Below are 25,146 nucleotides of genomic sequence, written 5' to 3'. Positions count from 1 at the left end.
TCAGTATCTTTAACAACAGAGATATTCAGTTGATTAAAAATATCCCTCTGTCTCACACAGAAAGGCAGTGAAAAGTTGAGTATGATGTCAGTGATGCAGCCTTTTGGAAGAAGTTATGGGCGTGGGGAAGGTAAGTTTTTTGTTATGTTTACCAAGTGGTGTAGCAGTGGTTGATCAGAGAGTGAATATAGAGAAAATGTTGATGGTGCAAGCTACTAAGCATAAACCAGTGGAGACTTTAAGTCTTAGACGCTGGCAGGCACCTCAAATAGGCTGGGTGGGTGAAACTTAACATTGATGCCGGGTGTAATACGTGATGCTAATGGAGGATTCTTGCAGCGCATGGAGGCTGAGGCTTTAAGCCTCAAGGAAGCTAGGGACTGTCTTAATTTACTTGAGCACCTTCGTAATGTGATACCACAATTTGTGCATAGATAGCTGAAAACAACACAAGCATCACCCTCTTCTTGACCCGAGACAATTTACAAAACATCAAACCAAATACAGCCCCTGCACTATACTTTCTATACATAGCAAGTATAGAAATGCATAGAATCATACATGTACAATTCCAGAAAACGTTAAGACATACATTAGAAGGATAGTTTTTTTACAACAGTTCAAATTCTGCACCAGCCCAAACCTCTAGCAATGGAGTAAGGACTTTTAAAACAAACTCCCAAGTACAACAAATGAGAGGTATTTGTTTTAAAAGTTCTGCATGACAATCATGACTTGACGTCTTTAAGTTCTCCTCCCTTTTCAAGCTCCCCAACAAGGTCCCTGAGTGCTGGAACCTTCATGGCAAGAGTCCTGTACAATCTAGAATACCGAGCTCGGGTTCCATCTGACGTCCTAGCTAGGGCAAGTAAGCTCAACGCCTCAGGAAGCTGACCAAAAACTTCCTTCATCTCCTCAAGTGTCATGTTTTCTAAAATGGTGGGTCTTGGAACAACCCTTACAATCTCGCCACTTTTGGGTTCTTCAACACGAGCATCAGCTTTAATGACCAGCTCAGAATTGGAATTAGCGCCACATTTGATAATAAATGGGGTTGTAGATCCTGTATTAAATTGGAGGACGTTCCACTGAGCTACATCAATTTCAGCTGCAGGCCCGGTATCTGCAGTTACTTTGGAAGCATCTGGCGTTTCTTGGATGATATCGTCCTCTTCAGAAATTATCTGTGTAAGGATAAAGGTCAGGTATATGCCATCCCAAAAGGTAATAGAACAGCAGGCAAAGGTATATTGTAAATCTTCAATCATTTCGCTATATTGTCAATTTATCATGTCTTTAAACCGAATGAACTACTTAAAGCTATAACATAAAAACACAGATTTAAATACATATTTTTGTGCTTCTTGCAGAATTATGAAGTTAAAAAACCATTTTAGCTTCAAAACTGAAAGAACAAAAAAAAACCATTTTTCAGTTTAAATTAACAAAAACAAAAAAGCCATTTTGTAAATGATGGCCCATTTTAGCCTTTGAGGTACACATTCAAAAAACAACCACTTTGTACGAGATAGTCCATCCATAAATGTATATCTTTAAAATAAAATAAAATCAGGGATACCCATTTGCCACTTAAAATTCAACTTTAGGATAGCAGACTTTACCTCTACAGCATGACGAGCTTCTGCAATGTGCATTTGGGCACAAGGGTGGTCTACGTCAAGCAGGGATGGCATCCTTTCTTCAAGTTCGTCTAAAGAAGCAAGCATTGCTTTTTTCTTACTTCTAGCCAGCGTGTTCACAGAGGACTGCCTGACAATGTCCTGTTTTATAGTATATTGAAGTAATGTTTAGTTTACATTTTATATTTATCTCATACACACAAGTCAAATGCAACTGAAAAGAACAACACCTTGACTTGCTTCAATATGACATCAAGAGATATTAAAGATGCTAGACGTGCATCCTCAGCAGCAGTTGAAGGATTTCGAATAGGTGAACCACCATCTTGTAGTGTCAACAATGCTTCATCATTCCTCATTTGTTGCAACAACTGTTGTCGAAAGGATATAATGGTATTCCATTAGTAGGATTTAAGGCTGTTTTCACTTGGATAGAATGAAATGGGGGGAGAATGAAATGAAATTTGTACTCTAGAGTCTAGGGTGATTCGAGAAAAGGTCTATAATTTTCATTCCTTCGATCATTCCATTCCAAACTATTTGAAATATAAATCTAACCCACATGTTTTGGAAGGCATGCTCATTCAACTTCAACATCATGTTTCCCTACAATCTTTATCATAGAAAATTTAGACTTACTCATAGTTTCTTCTTTCTCATAAAACTTGCTTATAATTTTTTATTTCATTCTCTCCTCATTCCATATTATATACATTTAGAATTTAGTGTGTGCAGATACTTGCTATTCAGCAAATTTAAAAATATGGAGATTCGGGTTTGGGGACTCGGCAAATATTAAGATATTAAAAATGAATATTATGCATGTATTTAAGAGTTACATTTATATTTAAACTAGATAGTTAAATAAATAAGTTCATTATCCTTAATAATTTACATAACAATTACTTAAATAATTAACACAACTGTTACATTATAAGATAGTAATAAATCATTAAGTAATCAACTAGTTACAGTATTAAGTATTTAACAAGAATTCCCAAGATCCCTGCGCACCCAAGAATCGAGTGCGCAGTGCGGAGGGTGAGCGAAGAATCTCATATATACACTTTTAGACGTGCAAAAAGAATATTGGATTAGACGCAAATTATGCGCCAAACATTATCTAATTTCCCCGTTTGTCCATTATATATAGTTTTGCAAGAACGGTCAAGGGGCCAAACATTTGGTTATTAAGCATTCAGTGATGTTATTCACCAGATTAATGGTAAAATAATTTAATTTCCTTGTTTGTCCATGTCAAGGTTCATGTACATACATAAGCAAACACATGTAGATTCATTGTAAGGCACAACTATATATTAATATATACATAAATTTCAATATATTCCACACTCTAATATTAGAAATTTAAAACTTCGTTGTTGTTGGGGTACGCTTTTGGCCATATATAGGAATACCCATTTAGAAAATGTGTACACCAAATGAATAATATTAAATAAAATTGGGATACCAGATGAAATTATCCAAAAATTTAACAATAGTTATTCTCGTCAGTTTTGTTCAAAAAAGGCTAAACTTGGCTTACCCCCCAGTTAGTAGGGTTGAGAAAGGTTTAGGGTTTGCTCAAAACGGTTCAACAAAGTAATGTGTCTATCACTACGAGGACAAGAATGGGGTTAAAGTAGGACTAGTAAGACGCAATATTAATATACATAAACATGCAAGCATGTGCAGAAACTCATGCAAAGGACAACTGGATATCAACAGTAAATATAAAATATTTGTACTAAATAGTTTTCGTTTATCTTATAAAACATTAATAAGATTATAATGAAAATTGTATAAATTATATAATGTATGTTACGAAATCCACGAGGATTTTAAGGTATATTAAATTATTATCAACCAAAAGGGATTGGTAGATTACAATGACAATGTTAAAAGCAAAAGAGAAATAGATTAATTCTAATTAAATAAGAAATAAAAATTTATCATTTTTTCCAAGGGTTAATTATCAAACTCATAGTTGAAGTCATCAAATAGTATCAACTTGGTCACTAATCTCCATGGAGTCTCACTATAGTCATTATAGTGATTTTAATGATATCAACATAGTCACTGATGATAACTTTTATAACGGAACTCTTAACGGGAGTGCCACATGGCAGCTTAGTGGAAGTTGACATTGCTAATCAATTAAAAGAAAATAAAATAAAGAGAAGAAAACCCTAATCTTCTGCAAGGCTCTGGGCATATGTTTTGTTCATGCTTGTTCATGTTTTTGCCCAAAATCTTACTTTCTTGTGTATTCTTACATATTAGCGTTGCTTTTACAATTTATGTGATGTTAGTTTCTTGTAATGTTAATCTGGGATGTTGATTGGTAAATTGAAGTGAAGACAAAAATATACACACACAATGAATATATATGTATACACGCTTAGAACCCTAATTGTCAGACGGTTACACGCTAAGTCAGCACATTTGCCATGTGGATTGAAGGTTTTTGTTCCAATTTGTTAAAAAGTTAGCGTTAGTGACTAGTTTGATACATTAAATCTCTATAATGACTAGAGTGAACCCCGTGAAGATTAATGACCAAGTTGATACCATTTGATGACTTGAGTGATGAGTTTATCTACCCTTTTGTATTATATAATCTATACATATTAAACATTAACAAACCAAAGATCCTGTGTTTGGCTTTGATGATATAGTTATTCTAGTAAAGCTAACTAAGTGTGTTTGATTGGTTGCCTGTCCTTTTCCAGTCACACTGACTGTAAATTTAACGAACAGGATAAAAAGCGTCAATATATAACATATTTTCCAAGGTAAATTATGTAGGTCTGGTGAGATTAACTGGATTAAAATATACAATCAGGTTAAAAAAGACGAGTTTTTGAGAAAGCATGCTAGAATATACTGAAAGGAAAAAGGCGCTAAAATATACAATTGGCAGAGAAAAGAAAAATATATATCTGGGTTGAAAAAGGTGGGTTTTAAAAACAATATTTTAGGTAGATATATAAAAATGGCCAATTATATTACTCGAGTGAGGGGCCTATATCTTTTTCACTGCACTGGTACGAAATTCTCCAGTAACAATAACACTTATCCTATCGTAGTATAACATAATCTAAATATTGTTTTTATAAATTTAAAAAGTGACAACATTGCTTGATAACTAAACATTTTCAAGTAAAAGTGATTTGTACCTTTCGTCTTTTGTGATCGACAGATTCCAAAGCTGAACGCAATTTTGCTACTTGTAAAGAGTCTTCTGCAACTTCAGTAGCCAGTGTACCAGCAATGTCCTGATACACATAATTAATAGATGCATCAAAATCATTTCTAAGACTTTCAAGAGATCTAAACTCCAGTTAAAAATTACCACCCACTAGAGTAAGTTTAAAACAAAGGTATTCGACAGTCAATACCTAATGTTACCAATGACTTGACATTTTTGTTCTTACATCTGATAAGTTTACAAAACAACGTTCCTAAGAAGCAGCAGTCCCCATTAATTTAAAAATCTTTAGACCCAGTCGCTCATTTATTACCTAAGTTACCCGGACACGGGTATGGGTATCGGACACGGGTACAGATCCAAGAGTCAAATTCGTAGTTTTAGGATAATTAGGATTCGTGGACATGGATCCGGAATTAGACTCGGGTATGGGGACTTGGCACTTAAGTTCCACGCAAGTAATACTTTATATAGACTGATTTATTATACATTCATAAAAATAGTGTCTGCCGCACATAAATCACATACACTGAAAATTGAAGCATGAAATCAACAGAACAACATAGAAACAAGTCATTCTTGGATCTTGATCTCTATAGACAAGTTGAAACAAGACCTAAGTTTTCATTTCGACCTGGGATGTTACAAGGTGAAGTGTCCGGTTGTAATAAGAAGGATCCGACTCAGATCCCATACCCACACCCATGTCATGTCCGGTGGACACGGGTATAGGCACAAAAATGGAGAGTCCGGGTAACATAGTTTATTACTACAGACAAGGTCACAAGAGAAGTTATGAAAATGACAGGTCAACCAAAGGACTTGAGCAGTAAGCTTTTGCTTTGAGCCTCTTCAGAACTGTAAGTTGCCCAGCCGACGATGACAAAGAAGAAGACGACCACAACAGAAATCCAGGAAATTGAAAATAGTAAACATAAACAATGATCACATATGCATACCTTCAGGTGTTGCAATTGAGAATTATACACACGCTTTGCATACTCTCCTAAAAGCTGTCCAAGAGCATCAGTACTGGGAGGCATTGCAACTCCAAGTCCAGCCATCCAACCATCTGTGATTGCGGTGGAAAGAAGTTCTATCTGACCAGTTGGTCCCTCTTCTGAAGTGACGGAGAGAAAGTCGAAGTTGTCGGCAAGCCAAGAGCTGATTTGACGCAACAGCTCACCTGTAGGGGTATGAACGACCAGAGCAGCAAGGGCCTTGTTTCCAACAGCATAGGCTTTGGCTTCATCAGTAATTTCTCTAAGCTTTTCACCAGTCATATGATGTCTCCATGCTTCCTATAAACATAAACTTGAGGTTTTATATGAGTACTTGGCAATGCTAATAGCAGTGGAAAACAATCATCAGATGTAAAATTTAATGCACAAATAATGTATTCTGGTCATGATTCTTCTAGAAGCACAATCCAATCCTAGCTTGAAATTTGTACATAAAATTGCATCAGTCTAAAGTCTAAAGTTGCTCTAAATTATTAGATGTTTTAATTAAATATATGGAAATAATAAGCAAGTCTATTAGTAGTGAGCTTAAACAAGGGCATCTAGCAAATCCGATTTGCACCGATAAATACATCCATTATGAAGATACGCCTATTCACTTATACAATCAAGCCAAGTCATAGTTTGAGCTTCTCACTATTTTCCCTACAACCGTGGGCAATTGTAAGGACTACTTTACGGAACCATTTCCTCCATTATTGCATAAAACAACATTCTCTACTGCAAAACCACATGTTTCTCCTGATGAAAAATGTATGAAGTTTGGTTCCTTTAATTACTTTGGGTCCATTGTATCTAGTCTAATATCTGAAATCAGTAAGAGCATCTCCAACAGGGTTGGCTATTTTGGTATAAGTTAATGACCGTCTAAAATTTGGTGAACATGTAAGGTCTGGTGCGCTGGTGGGATTGGCTACATTTTAAGATTAGTAATTTAATAATATTTCAAGTTCTTAGAAATAGAAGATATTATTTTAATATGGAAATAAATGACCCGGAGTTTCGCTATAGGTTTGTAGAGGTTCACCATATATACCCAACATGATGAGGTTCGCCATATAAACAGGGGTTTTGCCCTGTCGGAGTGATGAAACTTTTACATATTCTCTATCAATCATAACTCTGGTATGCCACCTAGACTTTTAGCCAAGGGTTTTGTAGGGTTGGAGATGCTCTAACTAGGGTTTAATTTTTTTTTCATCTTTTTCTTCTTGATCTTTCACTTGTTAAAATTTGTAAAAAGACTAAAATATCTCATAATTGAATCCTCAATACCCAGTTAATGACATGTTCTGGTAATGGGGATAAAACCTATGACATTATATTCATATTATAGGCTTGTGCTAAGTAAACTTTTCCTGTTTTAACAGAATGACGAGCCTCGAGTCTAATCAAGACCAAGAACCCAATCGCACGGAGAACCTTGTTTACCTTGGCCCACTACCCAAGAGTTTGATATGCTACCACTTGTCGACAAACATAGTTGAAGACTATAATACCAGCTTTACATTAGTGTCCTTATTACATAAAAACCTTCATCCAACATCCAATTTTGTAGAATTGCTAATGCCACTTCAATATAGCAAAATTTCTTCCAAAAGGACCAAAACGTGTGGTTGCTACTCAACTATAAATCACGCAAGAGACATGACAATTACTATTGACTAGGCCAGTAGACAAGGAGTGATATGTACTATTGACTTTGGGATGAAACTGGCTGGTTCATATATTTACATATCTGACCAGCGATGCACATGTGCGATATTAATGCCATTTGCAAGGTTTATCCTAGGAGATAATCCTCTCCTCTTGGTACCAAGAGGTCGGGGTCTCAAACCCCAATGGGGCAAGCATGAGTGAGTACTTTAATTTCTGCAATTACCCTTTACCAAAAAAGTGAAAGACAATTTTAAAAACCCAATTCATCAAGTTTATTTTATTGTGAACATACTCTTACATGCAGGAATATGTCAGGTTCCTACACGTGTGTGCTTAAATATCTATATTGCACCCTCTATATAGCAGAACCACCAGTCCATTTAGCAGTTATTTCGCTTTGTTAATCCATTTGTGCATATTAGAGAAACTTTACAAGTATGCTCGACTCCTGATGTAGCATTATTTAATAGGAAGAAAAATAAAAATAAAATGTGTTTCAGGTTTCAACAGATTTAAAACATTATTGAAACTCATTAAATTAATAATGGAAGATCAACACAGGTTAAGGTTCATTCCCACCTGATCAATTCCACGTATTTTGAGAACTACTGATGATAACTTTGACTTCTTTTCTGGCTTTATGTTTATTTTAAAGCGATGTATGTGTTCTTCAACAAGTGCATTTCTCATGTTGGAATCAAGACGTGAAGGAGATCTGCCAGGGCTGCTACCTCTGCTGGCGCTTCTGCTACGTCCGTTGTTGGCTTTCTCCAAAAAGCGGTCAACAGGAAGAATCTACATGTTAAGAAACAGCCAAATAACTTATTTTAATAATCCTGATGCCAGCACCAACTTATTCATATATAAATATTGCCCTACCTTGATGGATTGTAGCTCAGGCGACCTAGAAAGCAAAGATCTTAAATATAAAATCCTAACACGCGAAACCAGCACAGTATCCATTACCCTCTTTGGCTCCATCTTACGAATAAATGAAATGACAGCATCTCTTATTTCAGAAAGTATCTCATGTTCTCTGGAAGCTCCTGCTTTTATGACAGCAGCCAAGACCTATAATATGACAACTATGTCTTGTGATACACAATACAATAATCCATGATCCAAATATAAACAAACACCATTGTATATAATTATCCTACATTATTGAGCCACATAAATTCAAAATTCTTGGTTCCTATTAGTTTTTGTACGAATTCATCTACTTGTTATAAAGTCCCGGTAGTTCCTATTGGACTTTGTACGAGTTTGTTTACTAGTTATAAAGTCATTGCAACAGAGAATGCAACCACTTGGAGCCTTCTAAAAATGAATGTAATGCAATTTCTTCTCGAGATTGACTACGGAGTCGTTTACCCCCATTTTTGCGGGTTGAGTGGCCCAGAAAACTGATAAGTGGTAACAAGGACCTACCTGTCAACATGATTCTCATCTTAGGACGTGATAGGCATCTCCAAGATGCATATCCGCTTTTTATTTATTATACATGTTGAAAAAAGTTCTTTCGGTCATTTTTATGTCAAAATAAGTTATTTAGGCCCTTAAAGCAATTGTTAACTATGCATACCAGCATCAATAGTTTGTTAGCTCCATCTGAAATGGTGGCAAGACCATCATATTTGTCTGGATCAAAGTCATTCAGGGCCGAAGTTAGATATTCTCCGGCGGGAGTTGTCTTGCCTTTCTCCGGACCTGCCTTGACCAAGGCAGTACTTCCCTCAATCTTATTTGTGGCTGGAGAAGGGGAAGAAGCTGCTAGACGACCTTTACCAGTAGTATCATTCCTGGAAGCAAAAAAGGAAGTCGGAAGATTTAAAAAAACCATTGAGGTGTACCATCAAAGGGAAAAAAATACATACAGCTAGTTACCTCCCACTATTTCCAGCCTGACCATTATTTACTAATTTGGGTGAGGAATTTGACACCTGAGAGAGAAAGGCATCAAAATAAGTGATCTTGATTTAACTTCTTTAAGCCAAAACAAGTAACAGGCATAAAAACCAGCCTCCAACTAACAATACTGAACTGGTGACTGAAGTATATAAAACTTACTGCCATACACTTATAATATATCTGCATTTCTTCAAATTTTAAAATAGAGGATATGTGAGTTAGAAGAATCTTCTATACATCTCTACGTAAAAGAACAAGATAAACTAAAGGTTTTTATTGGCAAAAATATATATACAGCTGACAATATATGAGCTATGATGAATACAACTAGTGCTGCCACATCCCTATGCATATAGGATTTATGACCCGGATAATGGTTATCCCTATCATTTAGCATAATTGCAGTCGTCAAAGTAGTAGCAAGCTCAATCAAACAGAACACCAGATTCATAACAGCTAAAAACTCAAAGCAAGTTTTAGCTGAACCAAACAATACAGATAACAAAATATAAATTAGACGATGCTTTAGACCTAAGACTTCCCTTCATGCACAGAGCCAATACATTATCTCCTTTAAAACCAACTTCAACTCAGGTGTTGAAGAACTTTTGAAGCCAATATTGCTGACTCATTCACCACGCACACACACGCGCACGCACGCACGCACGCACACACACATGGTGAAAGCCATGAAACTATTTGAATTTCTTTACAACATACCGTATTTATTAACAAAATAAACTGTTTTATAGCTCCATATAACAAGTAAATAAAATCAAAAAAAACCTGTGCTGATCTGGCTGAAGCTGCTTTTTCCGTTAATCTCTCAAATAACTTTTCATTTTCTTCATGCAATCTCTGTCGAAGGCAAGATATATAAATAAGAAATTCACAGTACTTGCGAAGAGCTACTATATTAATGAATGGAAGGATACACTACAAGCAGATTATTACTGAACATATATATTTATATAACACACTGGTTGCCTTCTAAAAATGATAAAAACTTAAACACCAGGTCTAAGATTGATAAAATTCCAATTACAAGATTTCGAAGCATGGAGTGATACATTTCCATTTACTAAACCCCCTAACACGCCCGTATCCTTATCAGAAATCGAGGAAATGAAGATTGGGAAATTTCGGGGCATGGAGAGACGTATGCTCATCCCCAACTATCCCTGAAAATTCTATAAAAATCTCACTGATCAGCCCCTACCTGAAAAATTATCGATTCCCCACCCTTTCACTGCGATATGATTTGAACTTTTATATATGATAATATTAATAGATACTAGGAAACGGTGTGTGTGTGTGCGTGTGTCTGTGTGTGTGTGTGTGTGTGTGTGTGATCATATATTTTGTCAAGGAATGTAAATTTATGATAAGACATAATGTACATATATTATTGCAGCTTGGTTTACAGAACCAAATCATACGATTTGTTGAGCCTCTCCAACTTAAACTGTAAACCGTTTTTCATATAATTTGCCTTATACACGATGTTGTTTGCTGTTAATAAAGGTTTAAAACTGAAGCATAAACACTGATCCCTCCCCCTCCTCAATCATATACATTCCCCAATTGAAGATAATAAATGATCACCCATTAAGGGGAACACATTAGATTTACATTTATGAAAATATAAAGCATGCACTCATCTCCCCTCACCTTTTAAGTTTGTTATTTAAGAGGAACCTAGCAGCGGGGTCAGGGTGCACAAGTTGTTGTAAGACTTTAGATATATACGTCACACATAAATATACACCATTAACGCACACACACACACACACACACACACACACACATATATATATATATATATAATGTATACAATTCCTGTGTTTGAATGCAACTTGCATGGAATAATAGTATTTTTATTCTAAAAATTATATTTCAAAGATCAGGAATTAATTGCCTATAACTACATTGAATTGCTGATGGCAACAAGATCATACTTTAAGATTCTTAAACTAAATGATTAATGTAGTCAAACTAATTTATTATCTAAGAACTGAAGAAACATTATTCTGTGATATGTAATGGGAAATTTACGATACCAATTCTTTTATAAGAATATTGCATACATCAATGATCCATCCCTTGACAATAAAAATTGTGTCCGCTGCCAATTATAAAGATAAATAAATTTGAGAATATAATATCCTGAAAATCTTATAATTGAAAATTTAATTGATTGATATAGTAAACTATGTTAAGATTGAGCAAATATAAACATAATTATTTTATCACTACATTAGCATATGCATATATGCATTAAAAAGTAATAAAACAGCTGATCTAAATCAACCAAATAATAATAAACTCTCTAGAAGAATTTATTAAATTTCACATTTTTTAAATTATAAATCGTTAAATTAATTAGGAAGCCATATTAAACTTCCCTCAAATAAGAAGTAGCTCGCCTCTAGCCTGGCACCTTATCACCTGACACAACCAAGGTACATGCCTCACTGAAGTAGATGCACCTCCGGAAAAGCGTGGTGAGCGCTTTGCTGCACCTCCAACAACATATTTCACTTAACATAGGAAAGAACCTTAAGAGTCAAAAGGACAGATTTTGGACAAATAGCTATTAGGTGCGGCGTGTGGTTGCCACCTAGATCGCTAGTTCTTACCACTGAGAAGTGCTATCTTTTCTTATAAGTTCATCCCATTCCCCCTAATCTTTAGTCTATAAAACTGATCACCGAGTAGTTTCCACAATTATCTAGTCTCTGTATGATTTATCTGTTGCAGACGTACTCATGTATCTAGTATTCCCTGGCACTTCAGTACATATCATATGCCGGTCCTTTGTCCAAGCATCACTATTGAGTAGCAGTATCTCGAACACATTTTAAATCCTATAAAGTACATCCACACCACTTGCCGACCCAATTTTTTAGATATACAAATGATAATACTTTTAGAGGAACAATTGTATTTAGTTTATTTAGATAAGAAATATGCCAGCACAACAAAAGAGGCAAAATATTAATTAAGCCTTCAAATAAAGCAAACGAGTAAAATGAAGTAAATAATCAACTGAAACGGTTAAAAATGACAAACCTCGATCAGTGCATCACGTTTTAAAAGTTCTTCTTCCAGTTTTTTGGTGACAGATACAGAATCCATGTCCTGACTATTTGCATTGGAAGTTGGTTGAGCCACCATCCTCGAGTCCAAGTTCATTGTTGACTTGTCATCATTAGACAGATGAGCTTTATTCAGTTCTAATTCGACGCTTCTTAGTTTATCCTATATTAGAATGGCACCAGATATGTTAACTACAAAATAGATTTAGTTGATTTTTGATAGAGAACATTGTATGCAACTGTCAAAATATAGCCTTGATTCTGTATTGTCCCCGAGCACATAAATAACTCCAATAAAGAGACCAAAGACAATATTTAAAAAAATGCTATTAATTTATTATTTTCCTCTTCTTTCTTTTAATCTATTTAGCAAGTAAAGGGTGAGACATGAGAAGAAATCACATATTCCTGTTTATAACATCAAATAAGACACAAGAAAGGATGCACGTACTGCCCTCTGTTAGGCAAAAAAACAAATGCATACGTGAATATTAGTTAAATTTGATATTGTCTATCAGGTGGTGTTTGTTCTACCAGGAAAGTACCTTGTAATTCCAAAAAATTATGTACAACAATCACCCCTGGTTAACTAGACATCTAAGAAGTAGGCATTTTTCCTATATCTAATGCTAAAATTATTAAAACTAAACATGCAGTTGGCGATTCGCTTGTGTGTCTTTGTCTTCTTCATTGTGTGTCTTTATATTAAATGGTATGCGTATCCATATAACTCGGTATTAATTATCAGGTAAAATCCTGATTGCACCCCAAAAATTCCACTCATCTCCTCCGTAAAGGATCATATGTGGAAGGAAAATATCATCGAAGAGAAGGGCATACAAGATCACAAGGTCGATGCAATAAATTATTCATCCTATGCTGAAAGACATATATTATATAAATGGATCCAAAAACACAAGTGAGAAGGCCCACAGCCCCATATAATGAAATTATCATGTGCATTACGAAATAAATGTATTGACCCCTAATAAACAGCGACAAGGGGGCTGAAAGTTTTATACAATATCTACCACCCACATCTATCCAAAAACATAGCTACTTTAACTGTTAAATAATGGAAGCTTTCCTCAGATAAGTTGAGGGAACTGGAAAAGGTTGTTTTGTCTCTTGGATGATTCATATCTCAATAATTCCTACTTGTTCCCAATATGTTTGAGACTGAAATAAATTTCTTGTAACATCCCGTATGAATCAGTAAGTTCGTGGGTTCCATTACTTCCATATGTGTTGGGTGTGGGCTTTGGGGCTTTGGGACTAACCTGCAAAGTTTCAATTGTTGAGTCCCTTTGTTGTAGCTGTAATTTCTGATCTTGCTCCACCCTTAAAAGTTGAGCAACTTGATTTCTAAGCTGAGCATTCTGATCCTTTTCTGTCTTATGTTTCTCAGCCAAGATACTGTTTTCAGCCTGTCAATATCAGGAGATGAAACATTAATAAAAACATAAGATAAATAAGAGAGTAGAGAATCTCTACAGCGACTAGTGAGTTTAGGGGCAGCCCTCGCAGCATTGATATAGATCTAAAGAAAGAGGCACTAGCATTTAATTTGCAGTGCGTAATTTTTACTGTCAAACTGTATGATGCTAACAGAACGGGTATGCGAAAACCTTTTATTAGTGTAAAAGGCTTCGAATACCACTAATATAAAATATATTCCTTTTGATGACTTGAAATATGCAGCAGTTGCAAGAACCTGCTTTTATGATTATTATTGCTTGATGGATTTAAATCCTACAATAATTTCTAATAAAAAAAAAAAAAAACAAAACATATAATTGAAACAAGATAATATGTAATCTATTATGAGGATAAGTGAGGCCATAAAAGAGTTATCCATGTTCACCCAATGAAAAAATGTACACCACTGGAAATCAAAGAGCAAATTATAAGTATTAGAAACATTTTGATGCGGTAAAAAATGTCTATAAATTGTCAAATATCCCAGAACTACCAGCCACCGGGAGAATCATATGAAAGGTACACTTGTTGCTCTAAATTGTGAAGATGCAACCTCACATCCATTCAAGACATTAGGACAATGCAAATTTGACGCTTAACAGACCAGATTTTTATCCACTAAATGTAAGTGGACAGTTAAAATCAATCATTAGCTTTTTTCAATGGGAAAAAGAAATGATGGTGTTTTGGAAGTACCAAAAAGTTCAAACTTGATAAATATTTATGAATAAATGTACATAACTGACAGTTCACTTTACTATATACCTTCAGATCAGACTGTATTGTGAATGAAACTTTCCATGCCTTTTGAACTTCATTAAAGAGTAGTACGCACTGATCATTTGCATGCTTTAGTGCTTTTTTTACAAACATAACCTCTTGTTTTAAGTCATTACATTCCTTCTCCTTCTCATACATCTCCCATCGTGCATCATTTGCCTGACAAAAAATGCAGAAAACCAAAGACGTCTTTAGCTTAGGATATAGTGAGTTCACTGCATCCAGTAGCTTTTCAGTATGCATTCCAAATTCGAGTGAAAATTAGTAAAATAGGAAAAGAGAAGAGGGACCCAAGTCAGCAATCTATGTGAACCACTATGCAGGCTAACTGGGACCAAACTCCACAAGAAGCAAATCAATTTTCTGTTGTGTTGTAGAAAAACTGACGAATCACGATACAAGTAATCCGGACCTATTTACAGTCAGTCAATGATAGTAAATGATATAAAGCAGGACTTACCACATCCATCCATTTCTTAATTGTATCCCTATCGCCACGGCCTAGTGTAGCATTTCGAGCTCTGGCAGCAAAATTAAGAGATGCTAAAGTCTCTGTCAAATTTGACTTGTTTGGACACACATTAACAATCATCAAAGTTTTTGAGCTTCCACCTACGTATGATCATAAAAGGAAAAAAAAAAAATTTAAAAAAAAAAAGAGCAGCAAGAATCTAAACTCAATCAAGATATCAAGGTAACACTCAACTGGTGCGGGCCGGTCAAAATATATTTCTTATTCATTTGTATTATTCATCTTACACTTCTACATCATCTCCGACCAAAACAGTAAAACTGTTGTGCAAACAGAACTTTAAAAAAAATGAAAGTTTCAAGAATTTATATTTTAGAATGAACATTTTTAAACATTGGTACAACTACATGCACTTGGCAATACAAAACTTCAAATATATCTCAGTCACCATTATCTTTCCACTATTATCATCGATGTGATCCATCGTCATATCATAGAAAATAATAGTAGTTAGACATGATGTATAAAAGATCCATCAGAGCAAACACGAAATCTTTTAGTGAACTTATTCCTGTTAAGTATTATATCTATGGTACTGTACAGGTTTTACTAGTAGAATAGCTCCTAGAGCTATCTTTTAAAATCATATGCATTTTATTAAAGTTTGTAATTGTCGAAAAGATATTAGAACATATTTCCTTTAAGAATATATATTGTATAGAACAGAACTGTAGGTTGTTAAATATTGCAGTGCTGCACAAATCTGTAGATCCTTACATTTTAGCACAATTAAATATTAATGATTAAGATTTTGAACATATTGGGGTTAGGGTGGTATGGGTCCAGAAAATCTTTGCAAATTCTTGTTTCTTTAGTTTTCGGTAATTGATTAAAAGAAGAGTATGTAACCTGTTAAGACAGACAACAGAGAAAAACAAAACTATTCAGTCCTACGGTCCCAAAGTTTTGCAGCTTTTTTCTTGTTCTACTCAGGTCATATATTTTTTAGTAATGTTAAAAATCTGAAACAAAAATACTATTACATGCAAGGAAGTCAAAAAGTTACAGCAAAATTTAGGTCTCACAAATAATATTGATGAATAGAATTCTTAATGTTACTACATATATCAATGAAATGTATTGTCATAAATTTATTTGTCTATGTATCAAGGTGAATGCTTATCCTTTTGATACAACGAAATTAAGATATTCTACTTAGCTTTTTCAACCCTTCAGACACACACACCCAAAAAAAACTATAGCATGCACGATTTAACATTTTCTAACAAACTATAGAAGAGATCTTAAAGTTTGAACCCTCCTACTTTAAATAATTTTAAGTACATGAAGCGAAAACAAATTTACATGCAAAGAAGCCAGAAAGTTGCAGAAAATTTTAGGTCTCCTAAGTTATACTAATTAATGGAACTCTTAGTGCTACTACATATATCAATGAAATGTATTGCTATTGAATCATTCTACTATATGCCATTCTAATACAAAGAAATTAAGATCATCTAATTTGCTTCTTCAATCCTGCACACTAGAAAAATTAATGTATCATCCATAACTTACGAATTCTAACAATAGAGGAGATCCCCTGAGTTTGAACCCTCCTACCCACAACATTCGGACAAATTAAAATAGATGTGTGTCTTATTGCTCCTTAGTGAGTTAGCGCTTCCTAGTGGGTTTGTTAAAATGATCCACCCTTTACTTTTAATGAAAGTATTAGATATAGAAGAACCATAGAGTGGTTTTACCAAACACCTTAAAGCTTCAGAGAATTGTATATGCGAGTCTGGGGAGAGTTTAGGTTTTCCTACTTCAGCTAAGCATATTTTGCTCGTTCTCTTTCATGGATTCACAAACTAAGGTACATTGATGTAATTCTCAACATCTTTAGCTATAATCAATCCTTAGACCAAGTATGACTTGATACCAAAATGTTTAGAATTACAAATACTGCGGCCTGTGATGTTTCAAGGTCTTGGCACATTTTGAGAAAATAAAACATGTGCATCATTCTTTGCAATTCATTTCCTTGATGTAATGCATCAGCTAGTTAATCCATGCACACTGTAGCATTAAGTACCTATTGAATCTGCAAGAACTTTCGTCAGTGTCGATTTCTCATAAGGGACAAGGTCCTTTTCTGAGGTCAAGCAAGTCATAACATCCCCCAACCTACATAAATAGTGACAAAATCAGAACAGAGAGATAGCCAGATTAAATGAAGATAAAGCAAACCTCCATCACAGCTTTTTAAGTTAAGTTTTTTATAAATTGGTCACTGAACAAATATACTGTTGGATGAAAATATCATTTAAAAAGATATAATCAACAGTAATAACAAGCAAATAATAAATTTACTTAAAATCCACAGAAATTAAGAAGGCCGAACAATTTGCTCAGTAAGTGCAAACTTCGTGAGGTTAACGACATCAGTTTGTATCTGGTTGGCATGGATTACAGCGTCTATGAGAATGGAAATAAGAAGGAAGAGAATATGGCCTAGTAGGGGGGAATGTATGATCATTCGAATTTCATGTTTGATTGTCTAGTTTCTGAAAGAATGGAAGAACCATTATTTTACAAATGTGTGGCTAACTGAATTTATTTGAAATGGAATGAATGATATACTTGAATTACATAGAACTATCTTTCTGCCAATTCAATTGTACCAAATAGTGCACAAAATCGTATAGTGCTAGAATTGAAGCGTGATATTGACCGCAAGTCTAGAATAATCACAACCTAAGCACAACTAATATTTTATTAAAAACATGTACCGAAAACAAATTGATTCTTGAACCAAATTATGCATTACACTTGCATCAATATAAGCTTACGCCTAAAAATTGAATATTAGTTTCTCACGTGTTCCATTTCTGCCAGCCATAAACAAACTAAATGATGGCCTATTCTATTTTATAAAGTCTGAAAGCCATATTGTGCTCCCTCGTGCAAAATGCATCGTCTCTGTGCATTTCTCATTTCTTACACGATAAACTGTAGAAGTAACGCTAACAGAAGAAAACCACATAGCACATAATTATATTATGAACTTTTAGCTATAGACAAGTTAAATAACCTTCTCAACCACATGAACTACTAATTATATAAGAATAGATACTATATGCAATACTTACGCTGATAGTGATTTCATGACATGCAGCAAGTCTTTTGCTTGCTCCCCATCATCATCTTGCAGGTTTAAGCTGCTGCTACTAGCCAAGTCAGCTAATGAAATCTTGCTACAGACAGTTTCACCCGTGATCAAGTTTTTATTATAAATGTGAATGGTAATGATCCTGCAATCCAGAAGGCAGAGTTTACTTCTCAAACAAATTCTGAAAAGTTACACTGCTATAGCTGTGTACATAACACACTAACAACACTTAGAAAAATCCAAGAAACATTTCCCAATAACATCGCTCTCGAGTATTAAAACCTTAATCAAAAGAACATAATGCACCCAATACATCATCAGGTGTATCTGGATACCGGGACATTCCGAATTCAAAGAATTCACCAATATTATAATAAAGTTGAGAGGTCTTTCACTTCACAAGGTTCATATGTACTAGTATATACTAGCAAAGGAGGATAAATGAATTGGGATATAGATGTTAATATAAATTGTGTTAGCTGTGTTCGATCCCAAGTGTATCACTCTTCCATCACCCAAAACTGTAGACACTCGAGGTAAGAATCTCCTATAAACCATACATGCTTGTATCAGCGCATATTGTAATCCATGTACTCTACAAAAGGGATAATGTAGGTATCTGTGAAGAGGAGGGGAGACTGCTGATGAGTTTTTAACGAAGTGCACAGATGCCTTCTAATTGTTAGTTGGTGCAATTTACTATTTACTGCAAGAAGCCAATAGATGCTTGTAGTGTAAATAAAGAAAATGTCTGAATACAATATATACCAATAGTAAATACGATCTAAAAGTGAATGCATGATGTACTAAAAACCTCCTTAAAACTAAAAGTGAATGTGTGATGCAATAAATACCTCAATTAAATTTTCTGCGAATTGTTTAATTGATGACTTTATTGAGCCTCCTCTTAAATAGGGAGAGCTTCTTCATTGTGCTTCCAAATTTTAATGGTAGTATAAGGAATAGAAGATTATCAAAATCTACAGTAACCAGGAGAACTGTCGCATTGAAAGTATATAACTGTAATGGAAAATGGAGGACATACAGATGAGAAACATTGAACTTTGATACGTCAGCTCCCCGATTCTGTAACGCTGTAGTTAGAACTTTGGAGCATTCCTGTGGACTATCAACCTTTTCTTGTAAAAGATTTATGAAGGAATCTTCAGACCCAAAGGTCCCCACCTGAACTTTTGACTTGCCGGCTCCAGATACTAAAAGCAGATCTCTAACCTACAAATAGATAGGAAGTTGATAGATGACTATTAAATATATCTTTTATTTGTATCGCCATATATAAAGAAAGGCAAGTTCATAGATTTTTGTTTATCAATAGCAGATATAGATATTGACAGGAAAGACCAGAGTTGTTACAAAACCTGGTCATTGTATAGTTCGAAAACACTAAGGCAGAAATCAAATCGAGAACCAGAAGCTGTATTTGAGTTGGATACATCAAAAAGCTCTTCAAAGCATCTGCCATACAGACCACTATCAGAGCTAGATCCTTCCTGCAGGTGGTAAAAGTACATCTAAGGAGCAGAGTAATATATTTAGAGTTTCAAATTCGGGGGAATAGACATTATTCTCTATTACCAATTCAAACAAATACTTCACCTACGTTCGCTTACGAACTCTTTAGTAACAAGATCAACAGACGTGAATTCGAGAAAAGGGCATAAAAAACAGATTTAGCTAGCTGTGGCCTATAATAGCAGATCTGGAACCATGGCTCATTGCAACAATTTAGTAAAAAATTTGAACCCCAAAATTACATGCATTTCCCCCAGACAGCTCACGTTAATTTTCATATTCAAGCTCTAGTTTCGTTATGTGTCCACCGTCTCTAATATCCACACATGACACAATCAGTGCACATCGATTCGTAAATGGTGAACACCCAGTAAATCCACATCTTTAAATAACAGAAGTAAATGGTCGAAACAATCAGTACAGATATATTGGTATATTGATGAAGCTTTTCACCAGTAAATTTCAATATTTAAAAAGTAAATGACCAATCTTACTATAATAATCTTGAAGCTTTTGCTATAAAAAAATATACGGAGGGAGGAATGCAGATTGAGGTGTAAATTGAATATTTTCAAAGGTTCCTGAAGAGGTTTCATGGATATGTATGAAAGAACGAGAATGGAGTTGTTGAACAAACATGAGCTCTAATGAGTTTGGAAGAGGCTGTACATGAACTTGGAGGAGGCTTGGTTAATCATGGTTCTGATGAACTGGAAGGTCCACAACAATGCAACAAGAGCTATCAAGTATCAACAGATGTGTCCGTATGTGTAATGCAGCCCTACTAAGTGTTAAATAATAATAGCGCATTTCTTCTTGCCTAGCAATTCAACACGGGTTGCAAATGAACTTTCTTATATCAGCTGGAAGTTATTCTTCTTGTATACACTAATACAAAAAATGTCGTCACTAACAAGAACATTGATACTGCTAAACTAAAGTAACAAGACTTAATAAGCGTAAAGTTTTACTTTTTCAACATATGTCTATAAATGTTAAGGTTAGAGTAACATAGAAGCTACATACCATAGTGTGGGTCTTTCCTGAATGACTTTGTCCATAACAAAAAACTGAAACATTATATCCATCCAGAGCTGACTGCACCAATGGTTGAACATCACTGAAAATTTCAGCTGCACGCGACATAGGAGATCTCAGGTTCTTAGAAATTACCAAATGTAAAACAATAAAATTTCGGCATAGCAACAAAGGAAGCTAGCAGGATTGACTAACATAATTTAGCCACCTTGACTAACATGAGGTCGGTAAACTCTATCAAATTCAAAATCTCTCTTTGCATTGGATAAATTATCATCATCAGTACCGACACGAATTGTGTAATCATCCGGAAATTCAACAACATATGGACCTTCATCATCAAAAAGTGGCCTTGTTCGACAAAACACCTTTATGTTTCCTGCAATTTACTAAGTCAGTGTACTGCCACTTCATCCTCTAAAATAAGTGGTGAATATTACAATGAAAAACAAAGGCAAACCATTAACATCTATGTTGTTGGAGTACATTCAAGGTCTACTTATTTCCAATTTCATGGGTGAGCAATTTTGCGTGTGTGCGTTTGTGTGTGTGCGCGAGAGAGAGAGGGAGGGGGGAGGGGAGGGGAGGGGGGAGAGAGAGAGAGAGAGAGAGAGAGAGAGAGAGAGAGAGAGAGAGAGAGAGAGCGAGAGAGCGGGAGACTTGATTGGGTAGAACTAAAGAATATGAGTACCATACCTTTAGTGGTCAATGACTCATTATACAATCTCCCATTCTCATCTAACTGCGGCGAAGCTCTAGATTCTGTTTCAACTGCAGCCTGATCTGAAATCAATGCATTATTCTACATTTAAAATAAATTTCTTAACAGGATATGACCGAAAAATTGTCAAAGAAGGGTAGACATGAATAACGTAAAATCGCATGCCAGTAGCATTCATGTTTGAATTGGCCAAACATGTTTAAACTTTTGACCAGTGATCAGCTTTAAAAAAAATCATAAACAAGCATCATATTACCCATTGGTTTGACAAAAGATTACTATACAATAAGTTCCAGTAATAAAATAGCAGAACATGATTACTGATCCTTTTGATGCAATATTATTAATCATTAATGCAATTGAAACCCTATTCAATTCAGAAAGAAAATAAATACATGCCTAAATTTTCTGATAAGGTATCAGAGTGGCTAAAATGGAACTTCTATCCCAAACAATAAAACTAAACAAGTAGATGAAATACCAATGTATCTGAGTGTAACTCTGCATGGTTTAAAACTAATTCCATACCTAGCTTATGAGTCTTCTCAGCAAGAACATGTAGATAAGAAATCACGTTATCGAGTTCTGTATAAGAGTACTCTTTGAAATTGCTGGCTTCTTTTCTCAACTTTAAATAATCATCTTTTGTGACCTGTTCAAAAATACGCCATGCTGGCCTCATGAGAATCTTTATTCAGTAAATAGCTTTAGAATGAAAAAACATGGTATGTCCAGAACTACTATTATCTACACAGCTTAAAGTCTGGTTGTGCTAGATGTGTAAAATAAACATTTATTTACAAAAAGCGAACAAAACAAAATTAATATGATCAAACAACAAATGAGGAGTTGAGGATTGCGTATACAATATGAAAAAACTATTAGGACAAACAAATTAATGCAAAAGAGGAGATTACAAAGCCCAAAGAAACTGTGGGAGCAATATAGAAGTTGTGGAACCACAATATACTTAACTATGATTCTAAAAAAATGCTTATTTAGTTCTAATCATGTTTTAGAATAAACACATTATCTTATTCGACTTTAATTTCATTATGGAAGTATATTGTGTTATTGTTTATATAATTTCAATACGTGTAATACAACACAATTATTATACTGAGATTAATATAACGGCATTGGTTTCACAAGACTGTCTTCAAAAACGTAACCACCTAAACTATCTTCTGTATTTATTTCATATCAAAATCCAAGTAGTCTTTCCGACAAAACACTGCTACCAAGTCAACTTACCAACCAGCCCAACATCTATTAAAGCCTTAACAGCAAGTAGATTTTTTTTTCTAATAGTATTTGGTCGAAACAGTAGCTAAGGAACCAAATAATGGGGAAAACATAGCTAACTTAGGTAGTTAGGTGGTTAGTGTTTCCCCAAGATGGTATGTCATAAAAAGAAACTTGGTTTTTTCGCCGCCAGGATTATTGGTGAGTTAACTCAGGGCTCAAATACCAAATATAGGGAAACACGCTAATTTAGGTAGTTAACGATTCTGAAATGTAGTTAGTCACAAAGAAAACCAATATTAACAAAATATCAATCTGAATATAATAAAACTCGGTAGAGTTACACTTACACAATAAACTAATCTACTTTCCTAATTGAAATCAAGTCTAATAAGATATTTTCCTTGATTTTCTCTAACATACAAATATTCATAGTATATGATATTCTATAGATAGCCTTGTACATTGCTCCCAAAAATCTTTCTTTGGCCTTCGTAATCCCATGTCGTACATCACACGCACATTTTTGTATGGTAGAGATGAAACTAAAAGGGACTACATATGTTATATATGGAGGTGAACTGCAAGTGGGGAATGAGAACAATTGTACATTTCACAAAAAATATTACGAGGCCAAGGACCTTTGTGGATTAAAGTTCGTCCATGGCGCCAAAAGGATCGATACTTGGATCACATTACGAAGGTTATAGCTTTTTCGTCTTTGTTCTTCAATTTTAAAGCAACTATATATACGGACCTAAAACAAAGAGAATTTAATATCCTCTTGATCTTTAACACTTCTCAAATCTAGCATGTACAGTACAATAAACCAAATTGTCCTCTATCTCATTCAAAGCAAAGCGTATTTGTTTCTTAAGCAACCTTGGTAAAAAACTCTAGGCAACCCTTAAACTTCATAGTGCCTCTCGAAACAACACATTTTTCCTTCTACACGTGAAGCTACTTACTCAGTTACTCCATTGCAACACAATCCCGTAAAGTCCCACTTGGGCATCATTTACGATAAACTAACTAAAAAATCACATAATTAACAAGATTCCAACACTTCTCACTAGTTAATTACTAAAGCACATACAAATACAAGTTACAATATCACATAACTTGGAACGAAACTTAAAACACACATAATTAAGCATTTGTCACATAACTTGGAACTAAACTTAACACACACACATAATTAAGCATTTATCACATAACTTCGAACAAACTTAAACACGCATAATTAAGCATTTATCATATAACTTCGAACGAAACTTAAAACACACGTAATTAAGCATTTATATATATAAATAAATGAATAAAATTCCCGAACCACGTGTACTCATTTATCGAGATTTAACAGTATATATACCTGAACCTTGTCCTTCAATTTACTAAGTTTGGTAACCACCGCTCTCTGCTTGGCGACATCGAAATGAGGACGCGCTAACGGCGACGCTATGGAGTATCTCCGCACCAACGGCGGCGACTTCTGATCGCCAGACTCCACCGCCACCGGTCTTTTCGATTCAAAACCGGCCACATCCCAGTTCCACCGGTTCTTCTGGTCAGACATTGCGTTTCACGTTTCCGATTAACCGGGAATTGAACCGGAACGACGTCGTTAGCAACTCTCTGGCTCCGCGTATTATCTATCTGTGTGTATTTGAGCTGTGCGCACCGTTTGTTATGTTTTGTGGATGCGATGAAACGACGTCGTGGATAGTGTTTGAGTGTGGATTTGGTAGATGTGGTGCGACAGTGGACACACTTTGGTTTTAAAATAGCAGAAAAGATATGCGTTTGTTATTGAATATGGGGTCGCTGTTATCTCAAGCTATTTTAGTTTTGGAGGGATTGAGATTTAAATTGCGTACCATGAAATTAGCTGTTACAAATAAACATATTGTAAATTTCATGAGTGACTTTTCAATTTATTATTTGTGTACTAATATATGGTTTTTTTTGATAATGCAGGCTTATATGCCTTACAACTTAATATCTGTTCTAATAATTATGGTTTTTTTAATTGTATTCGTTAACCAAAACATTTAGGTACTGTTTGGGGTTGCTGTTGCAGACAGCAACAGCAGCTTTTTGCTGAAAAGCAGGTGAAAAACTGTTTGGTAAATCGAAAAGCAGTTTTTCCGAACAGCAGCTTTTAG

The 25,146-nt window shown here is 34.9% G+C and overlaps 1 protein-coding gene across 2 annotated transcripts; it reads right to left on the bottom strand.

Annotated features, from left to right (window-relative positions):
* Positions 1 to 439: 439 nt before the first annotated feature.
* Positions 440 to 24,733, bottom strand: LOC108204307 (kinesin-like protein KIN-14B). Of its 2 annotated transcripts, XM_017373676.2 has the most exons (23): positions 24,354 to 24,733; positions 22,265 to 22,388; positions 21,712 to 21,798; positions 21,224 to 21,394; positions 21,004 to 21,110; positions 19,824 to 19,955; positions 19,490 to 19,677; positions 18,425 to 18,586; positions 17,368 to 17,459; positions 15,261 to 15,412; positions 14,786 to 14,959; positions 13,822 to 13,968; positions 12,516 to 12,704; positions 10,230 to 10,301; positions 9,420 to 9,475; positions 9,118 to 9,334; positions 8,412 to 8,603; positions 8,112 to 8,327; positions 5,811 to 6,152; positions 4,820 to 4,918; positions 1,871 to 2,011; positions 1,623 to 1,781; positions 440 to 1,184 (listed from the first exon to the last, which is right to left on the bottom strand). In XM_017373676.2, the coding sequence occupies exons 1-23, from the start codon at positions 24,555 to 24,557 to the stop codon at positions 729 to 731; spliced, it is 3,879 nt and encodes a 1,292-aa protein (XP_017229165.1). In that variant the 5' UTR covers positions 24,558 to 24,733; the 3' UTR covers positions 440 to 728. The 2 variants fall into 2 exon arrangements, with proteins under 2 accessions (XP_017229165.1, XP_017229166.2); XM_017373677.2 differs by lacking the exons at positions 21,712 to 21,798; positions 22,265 to 22,388; positions 24,354 to 24,733 and having other exon boundaries at positions 21,211 to 21,345.
* Between the last annotated feature and the right edge of the window lie 413 nt (positions 24,734 to 25,146).

Source organism: Daucus carota, chromosome 1 (genome assembly GCF_001625215.2).
Source record: "Daucus carota subsp. sativus chromosome 1, DH1 v3.0, whole genome shotgun sequence".
Lineage (NCBI taxonomy): Eukaryota > Viridiplantae > Streptophyta > Magnoliopsida > Apiales > Apiaceae > Daucus > Daucus carota.
This window is presented reverse-complemented; position numbering and strand designations above follow the sequence as displayed.

Excerpts from the sequence above, each read along its gene's own strand:
- LOC108204307 (XM_017373676.2), bottom strand. The coding sequence starts at position 24,557 with ATGTCTGACCAGAAGAACCGGTGGAACTGGGATGTGGCCGGTTTTGAA. Across the intron at positions 21,799-22,264 it reads TGAGAAGACTCATAAGCTAG|ATCAGGCTGCAGTTGAAACA; the intron begins GTATGGAATTAG and ends CATTGATTTCAG. Across the intron at positions 8,604-9,117 it reads CTAACAAACTATTGATGCTG|GTCTTGGCTGCTGTCATAAA; the intron begins GTATGCATAGTT and ends GTCATATTATAG.